At 46.3% G+C, this 21,305-nt stretch overlaps 1 protein-coding gene across 1 annotated transcript in view; it reads left to right on the top strand.

The window, feature by feature from the left end:
* Nucleotides 1–21,305, top strand: part of SND1 (staphylococcal nuclease and tudor domain containing 1) — a 2,477,133-nt gene that overhangs the window by 53,276 nt on the left and 2,402,552 nt on the right. Inside the window, exon 2 of the mRNA XM_069629563.1 lies at nt 9,846–9,995. Within this exon, the coding sequence (XP_069485664.1) occupies nt 9,846–9,995 (150 nt within the window). The remainder of the gene's footprint in view (nt 1–9,845; nt 9,996–21,305) is intronic.

The raw sequence follows: 21,305 nt of genomic DNA, 5'->3' as shown, positions 1-21,305 counted from the left end.
TGTTTTTACTTAGTCGAATCCTTTTTGCTCAACTGGGCACTCTGAAATGGTGACATTTTGACTCAAAACTATTTCTAAACTGCTTGCTGGTACTTCCCTAATACTGCGAGTGCTTGCCTGTTGTGTCGCTGCTGTCTTGAATTCCTTGGGATGTGTTTATTCTGCCTAGAATGAGCACTAACCTTGGGACAACCTAACCCACACCTGGGCAAACTGTGTGCCTGCATACCCCAGGTGATCCTCTAGTCTCCTGGTGACTTGCATGACAAGATCCCAACCTACTCATTGACGTATACATGAGTGCTGCCTGGGCTGCTCACCCCTACTGGTTTAACTTTAAAGTTAAACCCATGACTATTACATGGCTGATCTGGAAGGTCGAGTACAACGCATGTCAATGCATTTTTTGGCAGAAATGGGGAGACGTGAATCTAAAAGCTCTTGCAGTTTAATCCTTTATAAAGAACAAACGCAAAAAGGGTTTTAGCCAGATAAGGAAAATCCTGTTTCACTGCACCCAGTTCCCCCTCACACCAAGTAGAGGCCTTACAGCTCACCACTTAACGAATGAAACTTCGATCAAAGGAGTTGAAATAATGGCAATACTACAAAATGGGACCGCTCTCTTAGAAAAAAACAGGAAAGCTAAAATGAAGGACTAGCCCCATAACGTTCTATTTCTGCATGTCATTTACGGAAACTTGTTAATTTATGCCCTTGGCCGACTTTCGAAAAATAATTCTGCAAGCTAAGAGGGGCAAGCAGTTATCAGAAAGAGTACATCTATATAGAAGTAAAAAACGCATGTTTCACCTGTCCGTGTCTGTGAATACAGTTACTTCTGATCGGATCTTGAAGCCCCATGCACCCCACACGCCCACTACATGTTGTGCGAGCTTTAAGATTCCACCAAACAAAGGTCGAAGTGATTAGTCGGAATAAACACGCAAAGAAGTATGTTAACCTTGGAGTGCATTAACCAGATTAAAAGCACAATTAGTTTAAGTTGGGGTTTGGACATGGACAGTAACGGCCCAGGAGCTCAAGCCTAGGTAGACCCGAGCGAAGCTGTCGACGTTGGTTAGTGAGACGAAGAGTAATTGGTGGTATTTGGCATTTCATAAAATGTTACCACTCCCCACAGAAGACCAGTGATGCATCTGGGCTGCAGTGGGAGGGGAAATAGATTTTTAAACCTTTTTGGAATGCAGGTAATGCACCAATAATCATCGCTGAAAACAGTATGCTTGGTGAGCGATTTTGAGGAATGTGGTGACAAAGGGTTTGATTCTCAACCAGTGTACTTCAGACATTCATCCGGAACACTGACGAGATAAGTGACCTGCGAGTCTTGCTGAATGAAAGATCATCCTAGGGTGGTAGCCAGGAGAATGGTAAAATGAGCATTTCTAAGTGGAAGCGATGAGTGGCTTAAAGGTATCTAGTTGCAATGCATCAAAGTGCACAGGTGCTGTAGCCCTGGCGACAGTTTGTGGTAGGAGCTAATGTTCTGTCATTAAGCAGGGGTGTAGTAACCCCAGCGAAGTCAACAATAGAAGCTGTAAAGTCACACACGTGATGGGAATTAACCGCAGAGAAGTGTTTTCTGGGTGCTGATGGGCATAGTCAAAGGCCTAGGGTGCAGTAACCCCAGAGGGAGCAGATGTGCATAGTAATGACCCGAAGGTGTAGTAATCTTGCAGAGCAAGGACGATGTGAGGCAAGGGTGATGCAAGTCATTGGCTTAGTGTAGAATAACTATACAGAAGGGGTGTGATCAAAGCCATGTCTTCAGGGCACAGAAGCCATGGGCATTGTATATAACAGGGGGAGGGAGGGCAGAAAATATTTCCTTAACTGCATTCACCCTAAAGAGCAGTAAATTATGGACTGCACATTCATGTGTTTAGGATGCAGTCAGTTGGACAAGAGCATAAAATTGGCTTTGGCACCAATTAAAGTGCCCCCCCTAATCCCTGTGCCCCAGATAGTGGGAATATTTTACCCCCTATTTAATGTTTTGAGTAAAAATACTTTTATGGGGGTTTAAAATACTCCTATTGGCAATGGCACTTACTAGCGAGTAAAACTGTTTTTAAATGTTTTTGTAATGCATTTCTTTGTGCATAGTTATTCCTGCTCGTTAAGATAGATTTTCAGCTCATGCAGATGAGTTTTTTTCAAGTGGCACCCTACACTACTGGTCCACACATCCCCATGGAGCTGTGTGGATGAAAACCAGGGGAGAAGCTCCCTGATAGCCCATATGGCAGGATGTTATGTGCAGAGTCCACAATTTATGCTGCGGCAACCCTTTAGGGCAGTATGACTGGAGATGTGTGCACTCCCAATGAAGCTAGACAGCAGTAAATGATGGGATGTGCCAAGTCTTGATAGCATTAAGTGCAGTGCATAATTGGTGGACTAGTTCAACAGGCAACACACAAGGTTCACTTGGCATGTTTTCAGTCACTGTTAAATTGTCTAACCACTAAGCTGACATTAAGGCCCAAGTGTGCTTTGTGGTGGCTTCCATGTCACTTTAGTGATTGTTACACCATGTAACAGGCACTGGTAAGAATAAGTACAATTGGGTGTACAGGGAGCGTTACAAGCAGACTCGATCGGCAGGTTTGGTTTTCTTGCTCTTGAGCAATCTTTGCTTTTCCTGCAATGCGTTAATAGTTGAACAAACTAGTGGCAATTATACTACATTGGAGTAAACCTGTTATTCTCCCCCACCCACTCCGACCTTACTACTGTCCCTATTGCAAAGTACATAAAAAAACATGGCCAACATCTTAAAATGCTCTATACGTTTCCTGCTTTATTTCCTTATTGCTCTCTGCCCTGACATTTCTAGTCTTGCACAATTACCCGTGCCTTCACCTGGCAGTCAGCAGTTGTGGGTGTGACCAAAGTGTAAATTGCCTTTTTAATGCTTTGAGACCCATATTTGGTTGACTGCTCTTTGGCACAAAGGTCATCCTTTTTTAATAGAAGTGCCATCAGTCATGGGTGCAGCTGGCAATGCGCTGTACTTTGATGGAGTGATTTGGCAGGAATTCATGCTCTATTGCCAACCTACCTAGAAAGTAAGTGAAGACATGTTATTGGTGTATTATCTGAATTTCTCATTAACCCCCATTGTAATGATTTGAATTCAAACGTTAAATTCAATCCATGTACCATACTCCTACTTCTGGAATCTTTGGCAGTGAAATTGAGCTTCCTGTTTAAATTTAGTACGAGCGGGGGCGTAGTAACGCCCTGCCCTCCAGCGCCTCATCTCCGTCCCTTTTTCCGCATGGACTGTAGGACCTGGCAGGCAGTACACTTTTACATTCTACTTGCTCTGCGCTTTTGTTTTTCAATCTTATTTTTCTTCCCTTCGATTCACAAGATGTGCCTCATGCGACTGCTCGTTCCTAGCCTCGGACCCCCATGCAGTCAGTCCTGAGTGCCTGGGGCCCAACCACCACTGGGATGCGTGTACAACTTGCAGCGCTCTCGGTCACAGGGCATTGAAGAATCGGCTCTCGTGTTGGAGGGAAATCTTCCACTCTTCTTCACCCCCCTGCCCCTTAAGGACTTTGTCTCCATGACCGCTCGTCAAGACAAGGTGAACCCTCTGTTAAGCCCGACTCCCGCCTTTCCCTGGGGTTCCCATGGACACGGGTGCCTCATATTCATGTTCTGGCAGTCCTCAGGTCTCGAAGGTTATCGGCTCTGAGGTGCCGGAGGGCTCCTCTGGGCGCTCAGGTGGCAGACCTGAGGCCTTCCAGGATACCGGCTCCCAAGCGGGAAGGGCTCAGGCCCTACCATGTGGTCTTCGGAAGGGCGATCAAGTTCATCCCCTTCTTCCCTCTAGGAGTAAGGGATAGTCTGGTGCCACTTAAGTGTCAGTTCTCGACATGATCCAGCATGACTACCATCACATGCGCCGAGGGCTCTTAGCCTACCGGCGCTTGCTCTGAGGTCATGAGTCAGGTCGTTACGACTACCAGCCGGCCGAGAGGGCTCAGTGCCTACCAGGTATCTCTGAGGTCGACTCTTCCACTCTGGGTGCAAGACCCAAGCTCTATCCTCCCAAGTCTGAGGCCTCTCGGCGTTCAGGGCCTTTCATCCTTCCCTCTCCAGCAGGATGTCCTGCAAGTGGCGAGAAAGGTCTGGGAGAAGCCCAGATGAACAAGTTGGGCAGCAGATTCAGGCTGACGGACGGGGAGCCAGTCCTCCTGGCCTCCCACGCACTGCCTCATTCTTCAGTGGTGGCTGCGGCCTCACTTTATTCCAAACCATCTTCTGTCATCTTGCTCCACAAGGGCCACCTCCAGTTGTGGTCCTCGAGTCTTTGGACAAACTGTTATTCCATTTCAGGACTGCATCTGCGGCAAGCCAACATCAACACCCTCTTGGCTGCAACTAACCAGAAGCTGTGGTGGCAGGAGCTCGGCAAGTCTGCCAGACCTCCCTTTTGGAGAGACCAACCTGTGTCAAGGCTGGTCTGGCGGAACCCCAGGCCATTGCGCAGGACCTCATGGAGTCTTCGGTCTACCACATCGACACAGCCAGCAGAAGGCTGTGACTGGATGTTGAGATGACGGCATGGATGCATGCCACTATAGCTTCATCTGACATGCAAGAGCAGATCCTAGATCTGCCCTTTGGGGTGTGGACCTCTTTTGTGAACTGGTGACTAGTTGACTAAGAGAACCTCCACTGAAACCGTCAAGTCCTTGGCCATGCTGACAAAGCCAGGGCAGAAGTCATTCCCTCAGTCTCGGGGCAGGCCTGAATTCAAAACCGACGCTTTCACCGGCTTCAAGGGGTTCCAGGATCATGGTACGCGGAGGCCTGACTGGTGGCCGAGCGACAACAGGAGGAAACAGAGGACTTTGTGCTGGTTTTTCCGCTCTCCCTCTGCCCCCAAGAAACGGTGACGTCAATGTCTGGGAACACAGCTCTCCAGTGGAGGGGCCAACTGGCTCTTCCAGGGCAGCTGGAAGTGTTTTTTCAAGAACCGGTGGATCCTATCCGTAGTCTCCACAGGCATCAGCCTTCCTCTACCAACCTCTCCTCTTGGTCACATCGGGTCCCTGGCTCTTTTACAGGAGGTCTTTTAGCTCTTAAAGATGCTGGTGGTAGAACATGTTCCTCAATCAGACAGGGGCTCTAGGTTCTAATCCAGGATCTTTGCAGTACCAAAGAACCAGGCTGCCCTGAGGGTTGTCCTGGACATGTCATTTCTCAATCTGTCTTTACCACTAGAACGCTTCAAGATGACTACTCCTGTTGGCGCCAGGCTCATACTGCCTTCTCAGGCAAGGCAGGTTACCAAGTAACAGAACCACGTGCAGCCCAGTCTGAAGCTGTTTGAAGGGACTACTTTACCTGGTGACTATTTGATAGGTTGTGGTTGAAGGGACTACTTTATCTGGGAACTACTTCTGGGAAGCTATTTAAACCACGCCCGCAGAACAGAACACGCTTGGCGTTATTCTGCACTCCTGCAGCGTAACGCTTACCGTGTCTGCAAGCTCCAGTCATGTCTTCAGCCACGCCCGTCCTGGTCATCGCGATCTGTGCCTGCAAAGGAAGGAGAGGGTAAAGTTTAGAACAAGACCCTTACCTGATTCTCCATCTTGATCGTCCGGGAGTCTCCGCATCTGCAGAAAAGGAACACCAGGTTAACCGCGCAGAGTAAGAACCACTTTAAAGGCATTGAGAATTGCGCAGCGTGATACTCACCTGACTGCTGTTCGTTCTTGCGATCCAACGAGGCCCACGCACGCGATCGCCTCCCTGGAGCTGCCGCACCTGCTGAAAGGAAAAGAAAACATCAGGTGAGCTGCGCCTCTCTAAAGACGTTAAATCTCACGCAGCATAGATACTCACCTGAAGCTGCATTCGCTTGCGGTTCCACGAGTCACCATCACACGATCTTCGCTCCGGAGGCACCGCACCTGCAGAATAGAAAAGGGACAGCAGATTAGTTGCACAGAACAACAATATTGCACGTTTAGATATTGCATCGTGAAAGTATAGAAACTTACCTTGGCATTCTACTCACCATTTCCGGAGTGAAGTTAACTGGATCCCTGTAGCTCGACACACCCCTGCATACAGTCGCAGGATGGAGAGTCCGCCCTTCATAACATTAAGGGGAGACATAGTAGAAGGGGGCACAAGGAGGTCGGGAGGTGGAAGTCGGTCCTCCTCCTTACGGCTAGTTAACATATCATTTCAACATTTTGGGGAAATCTTCCTTCATGCCAGAAAGATGAAACTAAGTGGGCAAGTGCAGTCATTCATCACTTTGCTACTAGTCACACTGGTGGAGACCGCTGCAGTCCAGCTTAGTTTGGTGCCCCTGTGGAGACCAGGTGAGCGTAACAGCGTTCCTGCCTGCCCCCTTACTCTGCTCCTGCAGACTCTCCCAAGTTCCAGGCTTTGGTGGGCTGCAGCCTCATCCTGATTCCCCCATTCCCCCCCACGACCCTCCCACCACTGGCCTTCGAGAGCCTGGTTTTCGGATCTGCTGCAGTTGTGCTCTCAGGGGCCCGTCCATCTTCCGATCACCCAACAAGGCTCTTCCTGACGCAGCAGGGAGTGGAAATTCGCACCCGTCCAGAGCTGGTGCTAGCTGCCTGATTCTTGACCAGCTGAGGCTACAGCATGCTCCTATTTTGGATGACAACTGGGACATCATTCAACAGGCCAGGAGCTGCCGACTCAGCCCCAGTATAAGAGCAAATGGACCAGATTCTGCCATTGGTCTTGTGACCAGGGTCTGGATCATGTCATGTCCTCTGTACAAAGTATTAGCTTTTTCAGGGCACCTGGCTGGTTCAGGTGGATACCTGCTGCATTTATCTTGCTGCCATTGGGGTTTACAAGAATTCCCCTGAACATGTTCTTGCCACCCAACCCGGTGGTTAAGATCCACCCTGAGGAGTTGTCTAGGCTTTTCCCTCTGGTGCATAGACTGGATGCAGTCTGGGACCTCAACATTTACCTTATGATTTCATACACGTTAAATGAATCCCACTAGTCTTAAGAACCGTCAAATTCAAGACTTGAGAGAAGGACAATTATTCAAGATTAACTAGGTCACACTGGAGAGGGGCCATTCTGGGAAGGACATGGAGACAAGTATGTTGTGTTTGAACTAAAGGGCTGCAAATTCCCCTTGCAGCTTTAGAGCTGTGGAGGTGGAAAAAGCTCTGGGCCAAATGGCAGTGTTCAGGGTCTCATCAGTGAATGGGCTCACACTATTGCATGGTGCTGGAATGGTCAGTAGCTTCAGGGAGATGGGGCCTTGAGCTGGGGATCCAATTGTCAGATTGGGGGAAAAGAGCATCAGTTGGTTCTGTATGGTCTTCTGGAGAGGCAGAGCTTTGCTGTCTTATTCAGTGGAGATTCAAAGCGTGCTGCTGCAGTTTGTCCTTGCTCTACAGCAGGCTTTCCAAGAGTGCGGATTGAGTCCCAGCAGTAGACCAGTTGAGTGGGTAAGGGGATAAGACAATTGGTGAGCACAGCACTTAATCACACATGAAGCATCAATCGGAAGGTGTGGTCAGCCAGTGGCTAACCATCCCTTCAAGCGAGCCCAGGGAATTGGGTAGGGATACAAAATAGAGGAAGGGAATCTATACATCAGATTGGTAATCTGCATATGCACGTCAGTAATGGGCAAACTGGCTTACAGCCCCCAGCCCTAGGATGCTTGCACCCTTAGGCCAAATAGGGCCATTTACTTCCCCAAACAAAGAATCCAGGGATAGTCATGACCCCTCGGGCCTTCGAGGGAAATTGACATCCTCAGTTTTGTCATGGGGGGAGGTAGTTAAAATGGGCCCCTAGCCAGATACAATGGAAAAGCCACGTAACGCGATGGGGTGCCCTGTTTGGGACACTGGTACCTGCTTTAGGCGTCTAGGACTTGGCGTAAGCCTGGCTGTGAGTGCAAATAAAGCCCGAAATCCGTCAAAGTACAGGGTTGTACCCCATCTAGTGAAACATGGCTTTTCTACTTAAAACTAGGATGGCAAATTTCCCTGGTCTTGAAGCAGTCCAGTTGAACATTGGCAGATCATAGCATGACAAACTAAAACCAAAACTGATGTCGGGCTTTGAATTAATCTTAGTTGCCGGCATTGTTCCAGGAAACTTTCTGCAACATAATTGTTTAATACCAGGGACCAGTTTCTAAGTGCAAGCTCGGGATTTTTTGCTATGCCTTGTCTTGCTTCCAAGGCAAACGTGTTGCCCCGGAGCTATCCGCCCGGCCTTTGTTTTATTAGCCAGTTTGTCATTTGTAAGGGGTCCTGCCACCCATGGAAGCAGTCAAGCCTGAGCTGCTAGGCTGTGTCCGTTCTCTGCACAGTGGATTACAAACAACCAGTTATGTTTTCGTTTTTTTGGGCTTCACTGTTGTGAACTATGCTCTGAAACAATCTGTCTCCAAACTGCCCCCTTCTTCCATTGTAAACCCTTCCCACTGGGATGGTTGTATATCCTAATGTTTGTTTTGCGATATAGACATGTAGATTCTGCTAAGCATTCCTCGTTAACTGGGTAGTGTATATGCTGCCTCAAGAAAACTACCAGGAGCATACTTAAGTGATATGATAGCAAGCTTACATATCAAATTCTGCCACAACTAGTTTCTTTTTATTGTAATTTTAGTCCCTGGAAACACTGGTCCTTCTGTTAGCCACTCTGAGGAGCGCAGGGACATTAGAGAAATTGGGGGGTGGGAGGCACTACTAAATGTTATGCATACTTTTTTCAATAAAAAGTAGTGTTGGTGTAAAGGATGATAAAATGATGTGCCTAGGTAGGTAGAGTAAACTTCAGGTGTAGCTGGGAAGATCTCGAGGCCACTCGGGATCCAAAATACAAAAGCACAGAACACACCCTGGACGTTGCCGACCAGGAACCCAGTGCTGCACTCCTCACGGGATAATATCCCAGGTCAAATATCTCGACTGAAAAGGGAGGATCAGTTACTCCATTGAGTCGGTGCAGCATTGGGTTCCTGGTCGGCAACGTCCAGGGTGTGTTCTGAGCGCAGGGACATTACCAGTTAATGGGCATTATACCTACTGCTTAAGGGCCAAAGCACATCATTTTAATTATTTTCCTAGAAATCCTCAGTCCAGAAACTCCAATTGCCGACCCCTGGCATAGGGCAATGCTATACCTAAAATGCTGTTCATTTTCTTCATAGCCTCTTCCAAAGTACTGGTCTAATAATGGATCGTCCTGTAACAAGGTGCAGGGGCTGTCCTGCAACAGTTCAGTGTTTTTTGTTCTCTGGCTGTGTGGTACATCATGGAAATTAATCCTTTCTTGTATAAAGGGCCAATGTCCAAGTTAACTGTTGGACCAGTGAAGGACTGAAAGGACCCTGTTGGGCAGTTTCACTGATCTGTCCTCTGGTACTGAGCTGTGATACAGTGACTGTTTTTTGGCAGGGACTTGCGTAGAGATCTGGTCTTTGAAACCATAACTTATTGCAAATCTTCATACACTATCTGGTGTTCTGCCCTAGCTGCAATATTACTCTTGCTTTCAAAGGCTTCCCTCAGCAGCATTACTTACATTTGAAGTTCTTTTACATAGAAAGTTATGAGTCCACAATTCTCCTTGAGTTGGCAAACGGCTTACCTTAAATCGTAACCTGCGTTCAGCAATTACTTTTAACGTCCAAAATCGACAATTGCACTTGAAAAGGGGCCGTATTAGTGTTTTAGAATTGCAACGTTTCCATAGAAATGGCTTCTGATTGGTGATTAAGTTTGGAATGTTACTTGTTCCTAACACATGTTATCTTCTTGCAGGTTCTTTCTGGTGTTGCTATAATTGTCAGAGGGCAGCCACGTGGAGGTCCCCCTCCGGAGAGACAAATAAACCTCAGCAATATCCGAGCTGGAGCCCTTGCTCGCCGTGCCGCAGTAGCCCAACCAGACTCTAAGGATACACCAGACGAGGTAAGTGGGCTGGAGAGCGTGGCGGCTGTGCATGTTGGAGCAAGCTTGGTCCTATATGCACAATTGCAGTGCGTAAACTGTTTATATCTGAGCTGTGTAACAGGACAGATGCCTCATACCACCCTGCTTGCTTTCGTCAGGTGTTGTCTCGAAACCAGCAGGCTCGACAACCTACTGAAGTAGTTGGAAAATTGAAAAGGGGTATGAGGTTTCTGTAATGCGTGTGGTACAGATGGACTGTGTGCGCTGTCATTTCACTTTTGGGGTAGTTGTAGGACTGACCCAACTCAGCAGACCCAAAAAGAATTAGCCTTGAATTATGTAGCTGGCATAGATCAAAATGTACCTTATTTGTGCAACAGGTGTGAAAGTCAGTGTTGTTTGGTGTTAACTTACGGGAATCGTTCACAAATGAATGGTCGGCGCACCCTTGCATCCTCTACACTTGGTGAGGTTAAAATAGTAATGTTACTGTATGTTAAGCTAGATTTAATGTATAGTGAATCAAACTCTAGAATAAGACCAACATAACAAGGGACCTAATGTTGGAGGCAGCTTTTCAAACACAATGGGTGGTTTATTAACTTTGGTTTGTGTTCTGATTCTGTGTTGGTGCATAATCATAATGCCTGATTGGCATTGGAGCCTGCCACTTCTGAATGTAGCAACCCAGTTGTTTACACCTACATTTGGCTTTCAACTTCTTGCTAGGAAAACACACATGACTTGACAGGCTTGCAGCTAATTTAGGGGCAATAAAAAGATGTCTTAAGTGTTACGTTTACACGTGCCAAGAATAAGCATCGCATTGGTATTAATTATAGGCATTCTGCATAGATTCTCTTGTTACAGCCCAGTGTGTAACAAACCCACTGCTCACGAGCTCCCTTAATGGAAACCTAGTTCAAAACTCCATGCAAAGGAAATTTAAAAAAGTGACCACACTGAGTCACTTGCAAATCCGTGTGCACTGGGAAACCGACATCAGATGAAATAACCCTCGTACATGGTGATTAAGGAATATAGCTGGCATACATCACTTGAGGCCTGTTTCACCTCAGAACGTCCTCACAGAAAACTATGTTGTAGGATGGAGTACACAGTGGGTAGCAGCAGTCGCCATATGAACGTAGTCTTTTTCAGCAAAAGCCAAGGCAATAGAAATGCTGCCTTTTCATGACTATACAGCTCGGTATCTCCCAGAATGAAGTTTAACCGGCAGGTTTTCCCAGAAGCCATGGCTATGAAATACTTCATCCTAGGTGCCCATAGTGTAGGACTGAAACATGTTGGGATTTATGTACCAATGAAGTGCTTTCTGTTCATAGCTGAATGTACTTTGCCTTGAGGGTTGCTGTAACCAGAAATTAATGAGACCAAGACCTGCATTTCTTGTGGCTTTATTTTCTAACATACAAGAACAGGATGCTGCTTGTAAGGGGGAGTTTTCCTAAAGTCCATGTGAGGTAAGACTTCATAAAACTATCACTTGGCATACAGGTACACTTTTCAGAGCTTCCAAAGCTTTTAAAATCCAACCCTTAATTGTACAAAAAAGTCAATGTAAGAGTGGAGCCAAAGTCTTACGAAGTAACAGAATAAGCAGAGTTTCTTAGGATACTTTCTGTCACTAGTAAGATGCTCAGCTAAGTTTGGGGACCATGCAAAGGAATCTCTAAAGGAGTTAAGCTGACAAGCCTGGACCAAAAGCATGGGTGGACATCCAATCACCTATTCCCACACTCCAGTCACACTGGAGCCACTCTTTGATTCAAGGTACTTTCTACCTGTAGTGCCAAAGTGCCTTAGGTTGGAAGTAAATGCAGCTGGATTCTCTCCTGTGCAGCAGCGACCAGGTCTCTGGATTCCTCTGGTCTGGTGACAAGAGGATGTAATCTGAAGGGGATGTCTCAGAAGCTGTCATGAGGATCCTCAGCCAGGATTTTTGTTCTCCTGTTTCAGTCTCTGGTTTTGGCGCCTTTTTTATCAGCTCCAAACAAAGGACTGTTAGGGCCTGGTTGATCTTCGATTCTGAAGTCCTGCACTCTGATGAGGGGACTTAGATGAGTGGGATCGTGCCTCTGGCGGTCCAACTGGAGCTCACAAAAGTTCTGGGCAGGTTTGTCCATGCCAAGACGTTTCACTGCAAATGGGTCAGAGGTCCCCTGGTATTTGCGGTCTGCCGACCTGGAAAGTCACAGTACCTCGAGAGATGGCTCAATTTGTAGTTACTATTGAGGCTAGTCGGTCCCACCAGCCAAAGGAAAGGAGTCCTCTTCGCAGCTTCACTGTTGATTAGAGAACAGGGTTAGTATGGGAGTGGAAAGATCTGTGGGCATCTGTTCCTCTTCAGCTTCGGTTCTTCAGTTTCAGTGGTCGACTTGCCTTCTGCCTCATGAACCTCATCTTTTCAGTTTTCCCACTCATTCCTCTGCAAACTCTCAGCATTTTACAGAACAGGGCGGGTGGCTGTCCAATCAGGATAGCCAGCTGCCAAGTGGGAACCGGTTCCATTAAGGCACTCTAGCAGACAAAGAAAGGGCAGAGGAGTTTAACTCCTCCCCTGTTTCCTGTCCTCGCTGACACACCGGAGCCTAGGCGGGGACACCCAAGGGTTCCCGCCAAAGGCAACACACATTCAGACAGCCCCCTCCCAGAATGGTAGAAGGGCTAACAAAGAACCACGATAGAAATGGCAAAAAAAGAAAGGAGCCATTTTTAGCACATAGGTGACTTTATTGTGCACAACTGAGACTGTAAATACAGTCTGCTGTAGAAAATAGCACAATAGTTGGTAGAACACATCCACTCCCACCAGCCATAACTGTAGGGTTGTATGCGACTAAAAAGTCACAGGAGCAGAGAGAAGGGGGATACTAGGCATCACCTTAGCACTCCCCACAAGCTGGTGTGTGCGAATATCTCATAGAAGTTTTAGGAGGCCTACAAAGTATACCTCTATCCTTGAGCAGTAGTTTTCAAGGATAGTCACAGAATCTCAAAAGATGATCCAAGGAGTCCCCAGCAACACTACACGCAGGGTGCTGTGTGCTGCAAATGTTAAACACAGATGTCTTAAGAGATATGGAGGAAAGACTACATTGAAAAGGTAAACGGAGAACAGTTCCAAAAGTCAGAGCCCATAAGAATAAATGGGGGGGGGGGGAGGAAAGGCTCCCCTCATTCAGGATAGAAAGAAAAAGGTCCAGAAGTCGAGCAAAACGTGCTGGGTGTCTCTTTAGGAGAGGGGATTGGGCATACAAACTGATACATCTCCCAAACACCCCTGTGTCTCAAGGTAACTGAGGAAAATCCAAAAAGGAACGTACTGGAAGTTTTTCTGTAGTTATAATAAAATAAGGTTGCTGCTGTCACTTAAGTTCTCCTTTACTGGGGTCTCTATTTTTTTTGTCTAGTTATGTATGTGCGTTTGGCTCCAAAGTTCCTTGCCTGGGAGTGGTCTTTGCCGTTTTTCGAAGTCCTGCACCGCTCAACTACTTCTGGTTGCCCTCACTTTAGTAGTCGTCCCTGGTAGTCCTTCATCCTGTGGTTGGCATCCTTGGATCCAAAGGCTGTTCACTACTGGGATCCGGTCACTTGAGGTTGTGTAAGGTAGACTGCGTGGCCCTATCCTGCCTCTCTAACCTTTGTTCTTAAGGCTTCACCGCCCTCTGCCCTCCTGATCTCCCTCTCCTTTCACGTGACACCATAATTGACTGCCTCCTGTGCTGCCTTCGACCGATATCTTCCGCCAGACCGTTCCTTTGCTGACTAGCTATTCTGGTGTCTTCCCCACTTCTTTCCTTTGCTCTAGATAAACCTTCTCCCCTTCTCAGGGTTCATGTCCCCTGTAAGTATCTGCCTCCAGACCTACAATCTCTTTACCTATTTCGTCTCCTGATTTTAACCTTCAATCTTCACCCACCTCTCTCCTCTCCTTATGATCACTTTCCAACCATCCGTCCACCTTCTCATCACACTAATCTCACCTTTCAGTCTTCTCTAATCTAACAGTCTCCAAATCCCCAGTTACTGACCCTTTTCCCTAATCCTCGGTGGGGCTATTGGTGAGGTTCTGCACCTATGGTCTTGGGCTGAGCTGGATTGGTTAATGTGACATGGATCGTGTAATCTGGAAGGGGTCTTGGCTTGATCTGTTGTGGGGCCTGCTGCCATCTTGGCCTTTAATTTCTCTTTAACACTCCCTAGTGTATACTGCTGAGCTAGACTCTTTCTTACCCATGTATGAATTGGAATTAAAGGAAATCTTTACCAAGTGAACACCTTTCTTTCACAATTTTTCTGTACATAAAAACACACCGTGGCAAAATGACTACTGCTTTGCATGATTCGTTCCGAGTAAAGGCTAAAACTCCCACTATACTACTAAACCAGCAGTGGCCCCAGCCATACAAATAAACTGGCACAACTTCACTTTACCATGTGCAGGTAAAGTGAAGGAACATGGAGACTGGTGGAATCGTGGCCTTCAGACCACCTTTCTCCACAGACCCAGAAACTCTCGCAACAGCCTATGATGTTGCCATCAAAGCAGCTCTCAACTCGATTGCCCCACTTAAACCCCGGAAATCCAAACCAACCACCCACTCCAACTCCTGGTTCACCCCAGACCTTCTCTTACTACGCAACGAAAAGGGCGCACTTACAGTGGCAAACGTCCCATTCTGACAAAGATAAGTTGATCTTTAAAACCCGCTCTACCATATACAAAAAGGCAATCACCGTAGCAAAGTCCAAATCCTTTGAATCCAGAATCTCAGAAGCTCAATCTAGCTCAAAAGAAATCTTCGCCATCTTTAGGGAGCTAGAGACACCCACTCCCGCCCCCCAGAATTTCACCAAAGACCAAGCCTGGTGCAATGAAATACAAACGGCCATGCAAACCAAATTGAGTATTCTCCAAAGTATAATACCAGCTACTAAACAAGCCCTGCCTAATACGCACATCCCCGTCCCACTACCGGCCGTGGACCACCCCAACCTTTTTCCTTCAAACCCATACATGAAAGACATCAACATAATGAGGAATATCAAACCCTCTAACTGCAAAGCTGATGCATGCCCAGCCACCATCAAGGACTGTACTGAAGCACTGGCTCCCTTCCTGACAGCCTTTGTCAATGCCTCCTTTGCCACAGGGAAAGTCCCCGCCTCCCTCAAGGAAGCCTGGGTCTGCCCTCTCTCAAAAAAAAACTCTTGATCCGACATCCCCTAACACCTATAGACCCATCACCACTGTCCCATTCCTCCTCAAAATATTGGACAAAGCTGCCTGCCTGCATGTTCAGCACTTCATTGAAGAGAAACTCCTGGGACTCCGCCAGTCTGGTTTCCGCCCTAGACACGGGACTGAAACCTCACTACTTGACCTGAAAAACCAAACGGATGATGCCTGAGACATGGGCAAACCAACACTCCTCCTACTTTTGACCTATCCGCGGCTTTTGATCTTGTAGATGACAACGTCCTATTCCACCATCTCTTCTCCACTGCCAAGTTCTCCCCTGATGCCACTGCATGGATCACCTCCTTCCTACAAGACAGAACCATGCATGTATTGTCTGACCTAGCATCCGCCTCATACTCTGTGGTGTGACCCAAGGCTCTTGCCTCTCCGCCACCATGTACAACTTCTTCACACAGCCCCTCCTCCTCATCCTCGACGCTATGGGTATTCGTTACACTAACTACGCTGACGATACCCAAATCCTCCTTACCCTCACTGGCAACTACGACACTGACTCCTTGACCCTTAACAACCTCTACAACACTATCCAAGCCTGGATGACAGACAATGGACTATGCCTCAACTCTGATAAAACCAAACTCCTCCTGATAGGTTCCCCCGACACACTAACAAATCTAGACTCCCAATTCAGTCACTTCATCATCAACACCATCAAAATACCTGTCTCAGACTCGGTCAAAACTCTTGGAGTCTATTTAGATTCCAACCTATCCATGGACAGACCAGTCAATGCAATAGCCTCCTCAGCTGCATATCACGCTAAACTAATCAACGCAGTCTGGCCCTTTCTCTCCAAAGAGAACTGCACACACATAGCCAGAGCCATCACTGGCTCAACGCTAGACTACTGCAACGTACTCTTTCTAGGGACCTCCAATAGAAATCTGGAGAGGCTACAAGTCATACAAAAGTGTTCTCTGCGCAGTCCAAGGCATTGCTAAAAGAGAACACATCTGAGGCTAGAAAACTAGCCCACTGGCTCCCAATAAAGGAAAGAATCGCCTTCAAAGCTCTAACGCTGACCCACAAGGGCATTCACCTCACTGCTCCTGTCTACCTCTTGGAAAGGATCCACCCCGTCTCCTCTACAAGGCCAACCAGATCTTTCTATACCAACATGCTCTATGTGCCACTAGTAAAAAGAGCCAGAGCGGGTGGTTCCAGCTTCCCATATCTTGTGCGCACACACACTGGAATGCCCTACCTCCCACAATCCGAGGTGAGACCTCCCTCATCGCTTTCCGTAAAGCTATGAAAACCATCCTCTTCACATAAGGTCCCTTTCATCAGCATGAATACTATACATATGACCCACTGCATAAGCTTTAATGTCATGACCAATTGCATAAGCTGTAAGTTTTGAATTATGTCTAGTATTTATTATGTACCAACGACTGCTACCATTCCTATATCTGTAACTAAGCTCTTACAAGTAACAGCGCCTCAATGCCCTTGGGCTGTTTGCGCGCTATATAAATTTAAATAAATGTCGCAAAATGCTGAAAAGCTGCCTGGCTATATTTGTGTACTTTGTTCTCCACCACTGAACAGAAATTGTCACTTTACTGCATGAAAACAGCAGAAATGCTACCAAGCAATGAAGAAAAGCCAGCTTGTACCACAAATGTCTATTTTAAAAAACACACAAGCCAATAAATTGCCCTTTCATTTCATAAGATGACATTGCATACGTTTTTTAATGAAGTGCAGCTTCCGGTTAAAAATGTGAAAAGGATTTCTATTTCAGAATTAAGGTTCTTTCTGATTCTGCAATGTATTTAATTGAAAGCATATTTTAAATGTATGAAATTTACATATTTACATATTTGACTGTTATATTCTTTAAAGGGATACATTACTGTTTAATCTGCATGGCCATGTAGCACCTTTTGCCTTTTTATTTCATTTAAGTGCCACATGCCCATGGGCCTCAGGGTGCACATAAACGAGACGGACAGACAGGAACGAGAAACATAGAGAGAGCAAAGGGAGGTCAGCAAATTAGCCTGTTATTTGACAGAACAGGTACATTTTAACTGCTTTCTTAAAGCCTTTCAGAGAGTTGATGGTTCTTTTGTGTGAGTGGTAATGAACTCCATTCTCTAGGTGCCCGTACTAGGAAGCTGCAACCACCAAATTTGTTCAGCTTGAATCGGGGCGCTGTGGGGTGATCATTGAGCAACTGTTTTGTCAAGTATGGAGGGCCAGTAGAGGACCCACATTTATAGGTAAGTGACAGGATCTTCTGTGCAATCCTATGCACGACAGGTAGCCAGTGCAGTCCTTTTCTGGAGTACGATATGATTCCATTTGCGTAAGCCAAAGACAGCACAAACTGCGCTGTTCTGGACTAGTTGTAGGGACTGTTACTTAGTAGTCCCAGACAAGAGGCTTTTGCAATAATGAAGCCTCAAATTGATCAAGGCTGAAGCAAGTGTGGAGCTGTTTTCAAGGGAGATGTAAGGCCTAATTTGGTTCAAGAGTTTAACCACATACCCGCATGATGCTAGAGTGTGGGTACATGGGCTTTCATGTTCAAGTCTGCATCCAAGTAGACAGGGTTTTGACACTATTAAACACTGGAATCTGGCTGTCAGCGGTATTAAAGCTTTTGTAAGAAGCGTCAAATTTGTTAAGTGGCCACAATTAGGAGCTCTGTCTTGTTGTCATTAAGAGCAAGTAAGTTGGATATCATCCATGACTGAATTGCTAAGTACACTACATTGAGGGCTTCAGTCTCATGTGTGTGGTTCCCCGATGGTTCAAAGACCTCCTGGGTGTCAGTGTATTTGGTATAGCGGACACCCAGGTGGTCGAGCAAGGCAAGAAGTGGTCTTATGTAAATGTTAATAGTGAATGAGAGATGCTGGAACCCTGTGGCACTCCGGCACTGTCTGGTCCAGATTGGGCATCCACTGCCACTTATGACACCGAGGACCAAAAAAGGATGCAATCCAGTCTGAAGCCTTTTGAGAGCAGCCCACCAGGCCCTTCAACTGGTCGACAAGGTCAAAGGCCGCTGAACAGTCAAGCATCAATAAGACTGGATGGCTTTATCCACAATGCTAGCCAAGGTAGTTTTCAGGTTCAAGAGAGCTGTCGGTCCAGTGTCGTGCCCAAAAACCAGACTGGTACAAGCCTACAATGTTGTTTTGGTCTATGAATTCATAGATGGATCACTTTGTCCAAGATCTTTAAGAGAAAAGGGACATTCATGATGGGCCTATAGTAGTTGGCTGGGGGTGGGGGGGGTCAAGCTCCTTTTCAGAAGGAGTTATCCACACCTCTTTGAGGGAGGAAGGCACCACCCCTTCTGTGAATGAAAGGTTGACCATCTTGGTGATTCATAGATTTAAGGACATGGATTCCTTGAATACTGGCTGGACAAATCTCACCCCTGCAGGGTGTGGGTTTTAAGATTATTCACTATGCTAAGGATCTCTGTCTGAGCACTCTTTAAGATTTAACTCGGATATCTGGTGCAGGACTGTTTTGCAGGGGGGAGGCATTTTTCAGCTCTGTTGGAAAATTCCTCTTGGATCATTTAACACCAAGTAGTCTTGCTTGATGCTCCGGGAGACGGTACTTCGCCCTTCCACTTCTTTTAGTACTTTGAATAGTTCACAGAATCTTGATTTGGCGTTATAAATTCTTGTGTTGAAATATTTGGATTTTTCCTCTTTTAGTTATTCACCCTATTTTTATTTGTTATTTATTATTTTGAAAGGGCTTCAGGGGTGTAGCTTTTGCACCATTCTTTCACTTGTTCTTTTTTTTGTAGCCTGGATTCAAGCACTGTTTTTCATTGAACCAGGCGTTTTTTAATGTCTTGGGTTTGCTTTTTCCGGGGCAAGCACCTCCGTTACTTCAGAAGTGACTGCAGAAAAATGACCAACCAGGGTAGTAACATTCCCGATTGAGTCAGGATGAAGTAGTTTGGGTTTTTTAAATTCTAGAAATCTAGATACCGAAAAATTCATAAAGTTCAGTGGAATTTTTGGAGACCCTAGGCAATTTATCTAGACGGCTAGCTGCCTCTGGGAGACAAATTGTGGAACACACCAGCAGATGATCGGACCATGGATAGGCTGAACAGACCGGATTGAGAACCTCCAGCTGATGTGCGATGACCCAGTCAATGACATGACCTTCCTTATGTGTGGGTTCTTTAACCCACTGGATATAATCAATGGTATCCAGTGCTGTAAGTAATGATTTTGCGGGTTTGTGTTTTTCGTCCTTTGCCCTGTAGTCAAGATCGCTGAGGATGACTATGGTGGATTTAGGTTTAGTAACATTATTAATGAGAGCCAAAAACTGTTGCCCAAATATAGAGGCATGTCCTTTGATTAAAATAGCAACAGAAGTGTTGGAGCTCGTTTTTATTTTAGCAAGCAGGCTCTCAACAACCTTTTAGACCAGGATGTGTAACTATATGGCAGTCAAGATGTTTCCTGGTGAGAAGTGCTACTCTCCCCCCACACCTCTCCCTTTTGATCGGAATGATCAGTTCGTAAGATGTTGAAGGTCTGTGGGACGAAGATGGATGCTGCCATGTTGGTCGTATCATTCAACCAGGTCTCTGTGATACCCATTACATCAATATCCAAACCATTGAGGTAATGCTCCACCTCCTACCCTTGTTTGACAAGGGAATGAATGTGGAGAAGAGCCATTTTATGAAGGGTCGTGGTGGGTCAAATGGAAGACACGGAGTGCTGATTCTGGGATTATCGCCACACGATTTTTAGGGGGCAATAGTAGATCTGAGGAAAACTAGATTTATCAGCCACTGCTGAAGATGCCTCCAAAGGCGAGCAAATGGAAGTATAGTAGGCATCCGCATTAAACGGAGGCTCAGCAATAACATGTTTGGAGTGATCTTCAGATTGTTTGGATCTGTAATGCTTTGCCATAGGCAGGGGAGTGCAGTGAAAGCAGACTCTGGGACTATACCCAATACAGCTTGGGTCCTGCCAGGGGAGGTCTCCATACTTTAGTAGTTTTGCCCGGCACTAGGTAGTGTTGAAGTACCCATCATTATCCATCAAGTATCCATCAGTCTGTCAGAAATGCACATGTCACTTTATATTGCCATGTTAACAAATTACATGCTGCTGAGGTGTCGGACCCAGCAGTTACATGCTTGCACAATGCTTTTCAGCATGGATCTTTGTGTGAGGGGTAGTCCGATTAGCAAACCTCCATTTCAGAGACTGATCTTCCCACATCATTTTACATTAAATAAACTCACCAATGCCAGTTTGTCAGATCCACAGTGGGTTAATCTTTTGCAGGGCAACAACTCTTTAGTACTGTGCCCTCCGCCTGCTGTGTCCAGGGAACTGTGATATGTCACTATTTCCATGGAGCTTCCTCTTTTGCTGCATTTATTATTTTATTTACAAGGCATTACTTCCCTTAAAGCTGCGTTTAGCTTGCCAACTGTATCAAACATTGGACTGAGTGCCTGAAGATGATTTTCCTTAAAGGGAAACTTATTTCTACGCTGGTAGTTTTGGGTCGGACAACTACTTATGTTAGCTCCCTTGGAGACACATGTTAAATGGAGAGGGCGTAAGCAGACCCTGCCTGAGGGCATGGACTTGGTGAGGGTGTTCTTTGAATCGCCCCATCCCTGGAGACCACCTCCTGGCCTGGCATACTATCTTAAATTATGTTCATGTATATTTATACCGCACACTATCACCACCATAGTTGTCCGCTGGCGAATCTGAGAATGGAAGAGGGTGGGAAGGATAGGTTAGTAAGGTGAACTTGGGGCATTACACATTGTATTCGGCCACCTCTTGACTGCCTCCAAAGTTAGGCAGGTAACTTGGTCACAGCTGTCACCATATTTGTACTTGCAATCATGTCGAGATTATATAGTAGGATTTTGTTTTTTTTATTGGCATTTCAAATATTACAGTAATAAAACATTCCCTCACCTGTTCCCACCCTCTTACCCCACTGGATGCTTGCCCTCCTAAAATCCGTGCATGGAACTCCTAAAGTCGCCAGAAAGTTACTGAATGCCA

The sequence above is a fragment of the Ambystoma mexicanum genome, chromosome 12 (genome assembly GCF_040938575.1).
Source record: "Ambystoma mexicanum isolate Mex_15411 chromosome 12, UKY_AmexF1_1, whole genome shotgun sequence".
Lineage (NCBI taxonomy): Eukaryota > Metazoa > Chordata > Amphibia > Caudata > Ambystomatidae > Ambystoma > Ambystoma mexicanum.
The sequence above is the reverse complement of the archived record's forward strand: the minus strand, read 5'-3'. Positions and strand labels throughout refer to the sequence as shown.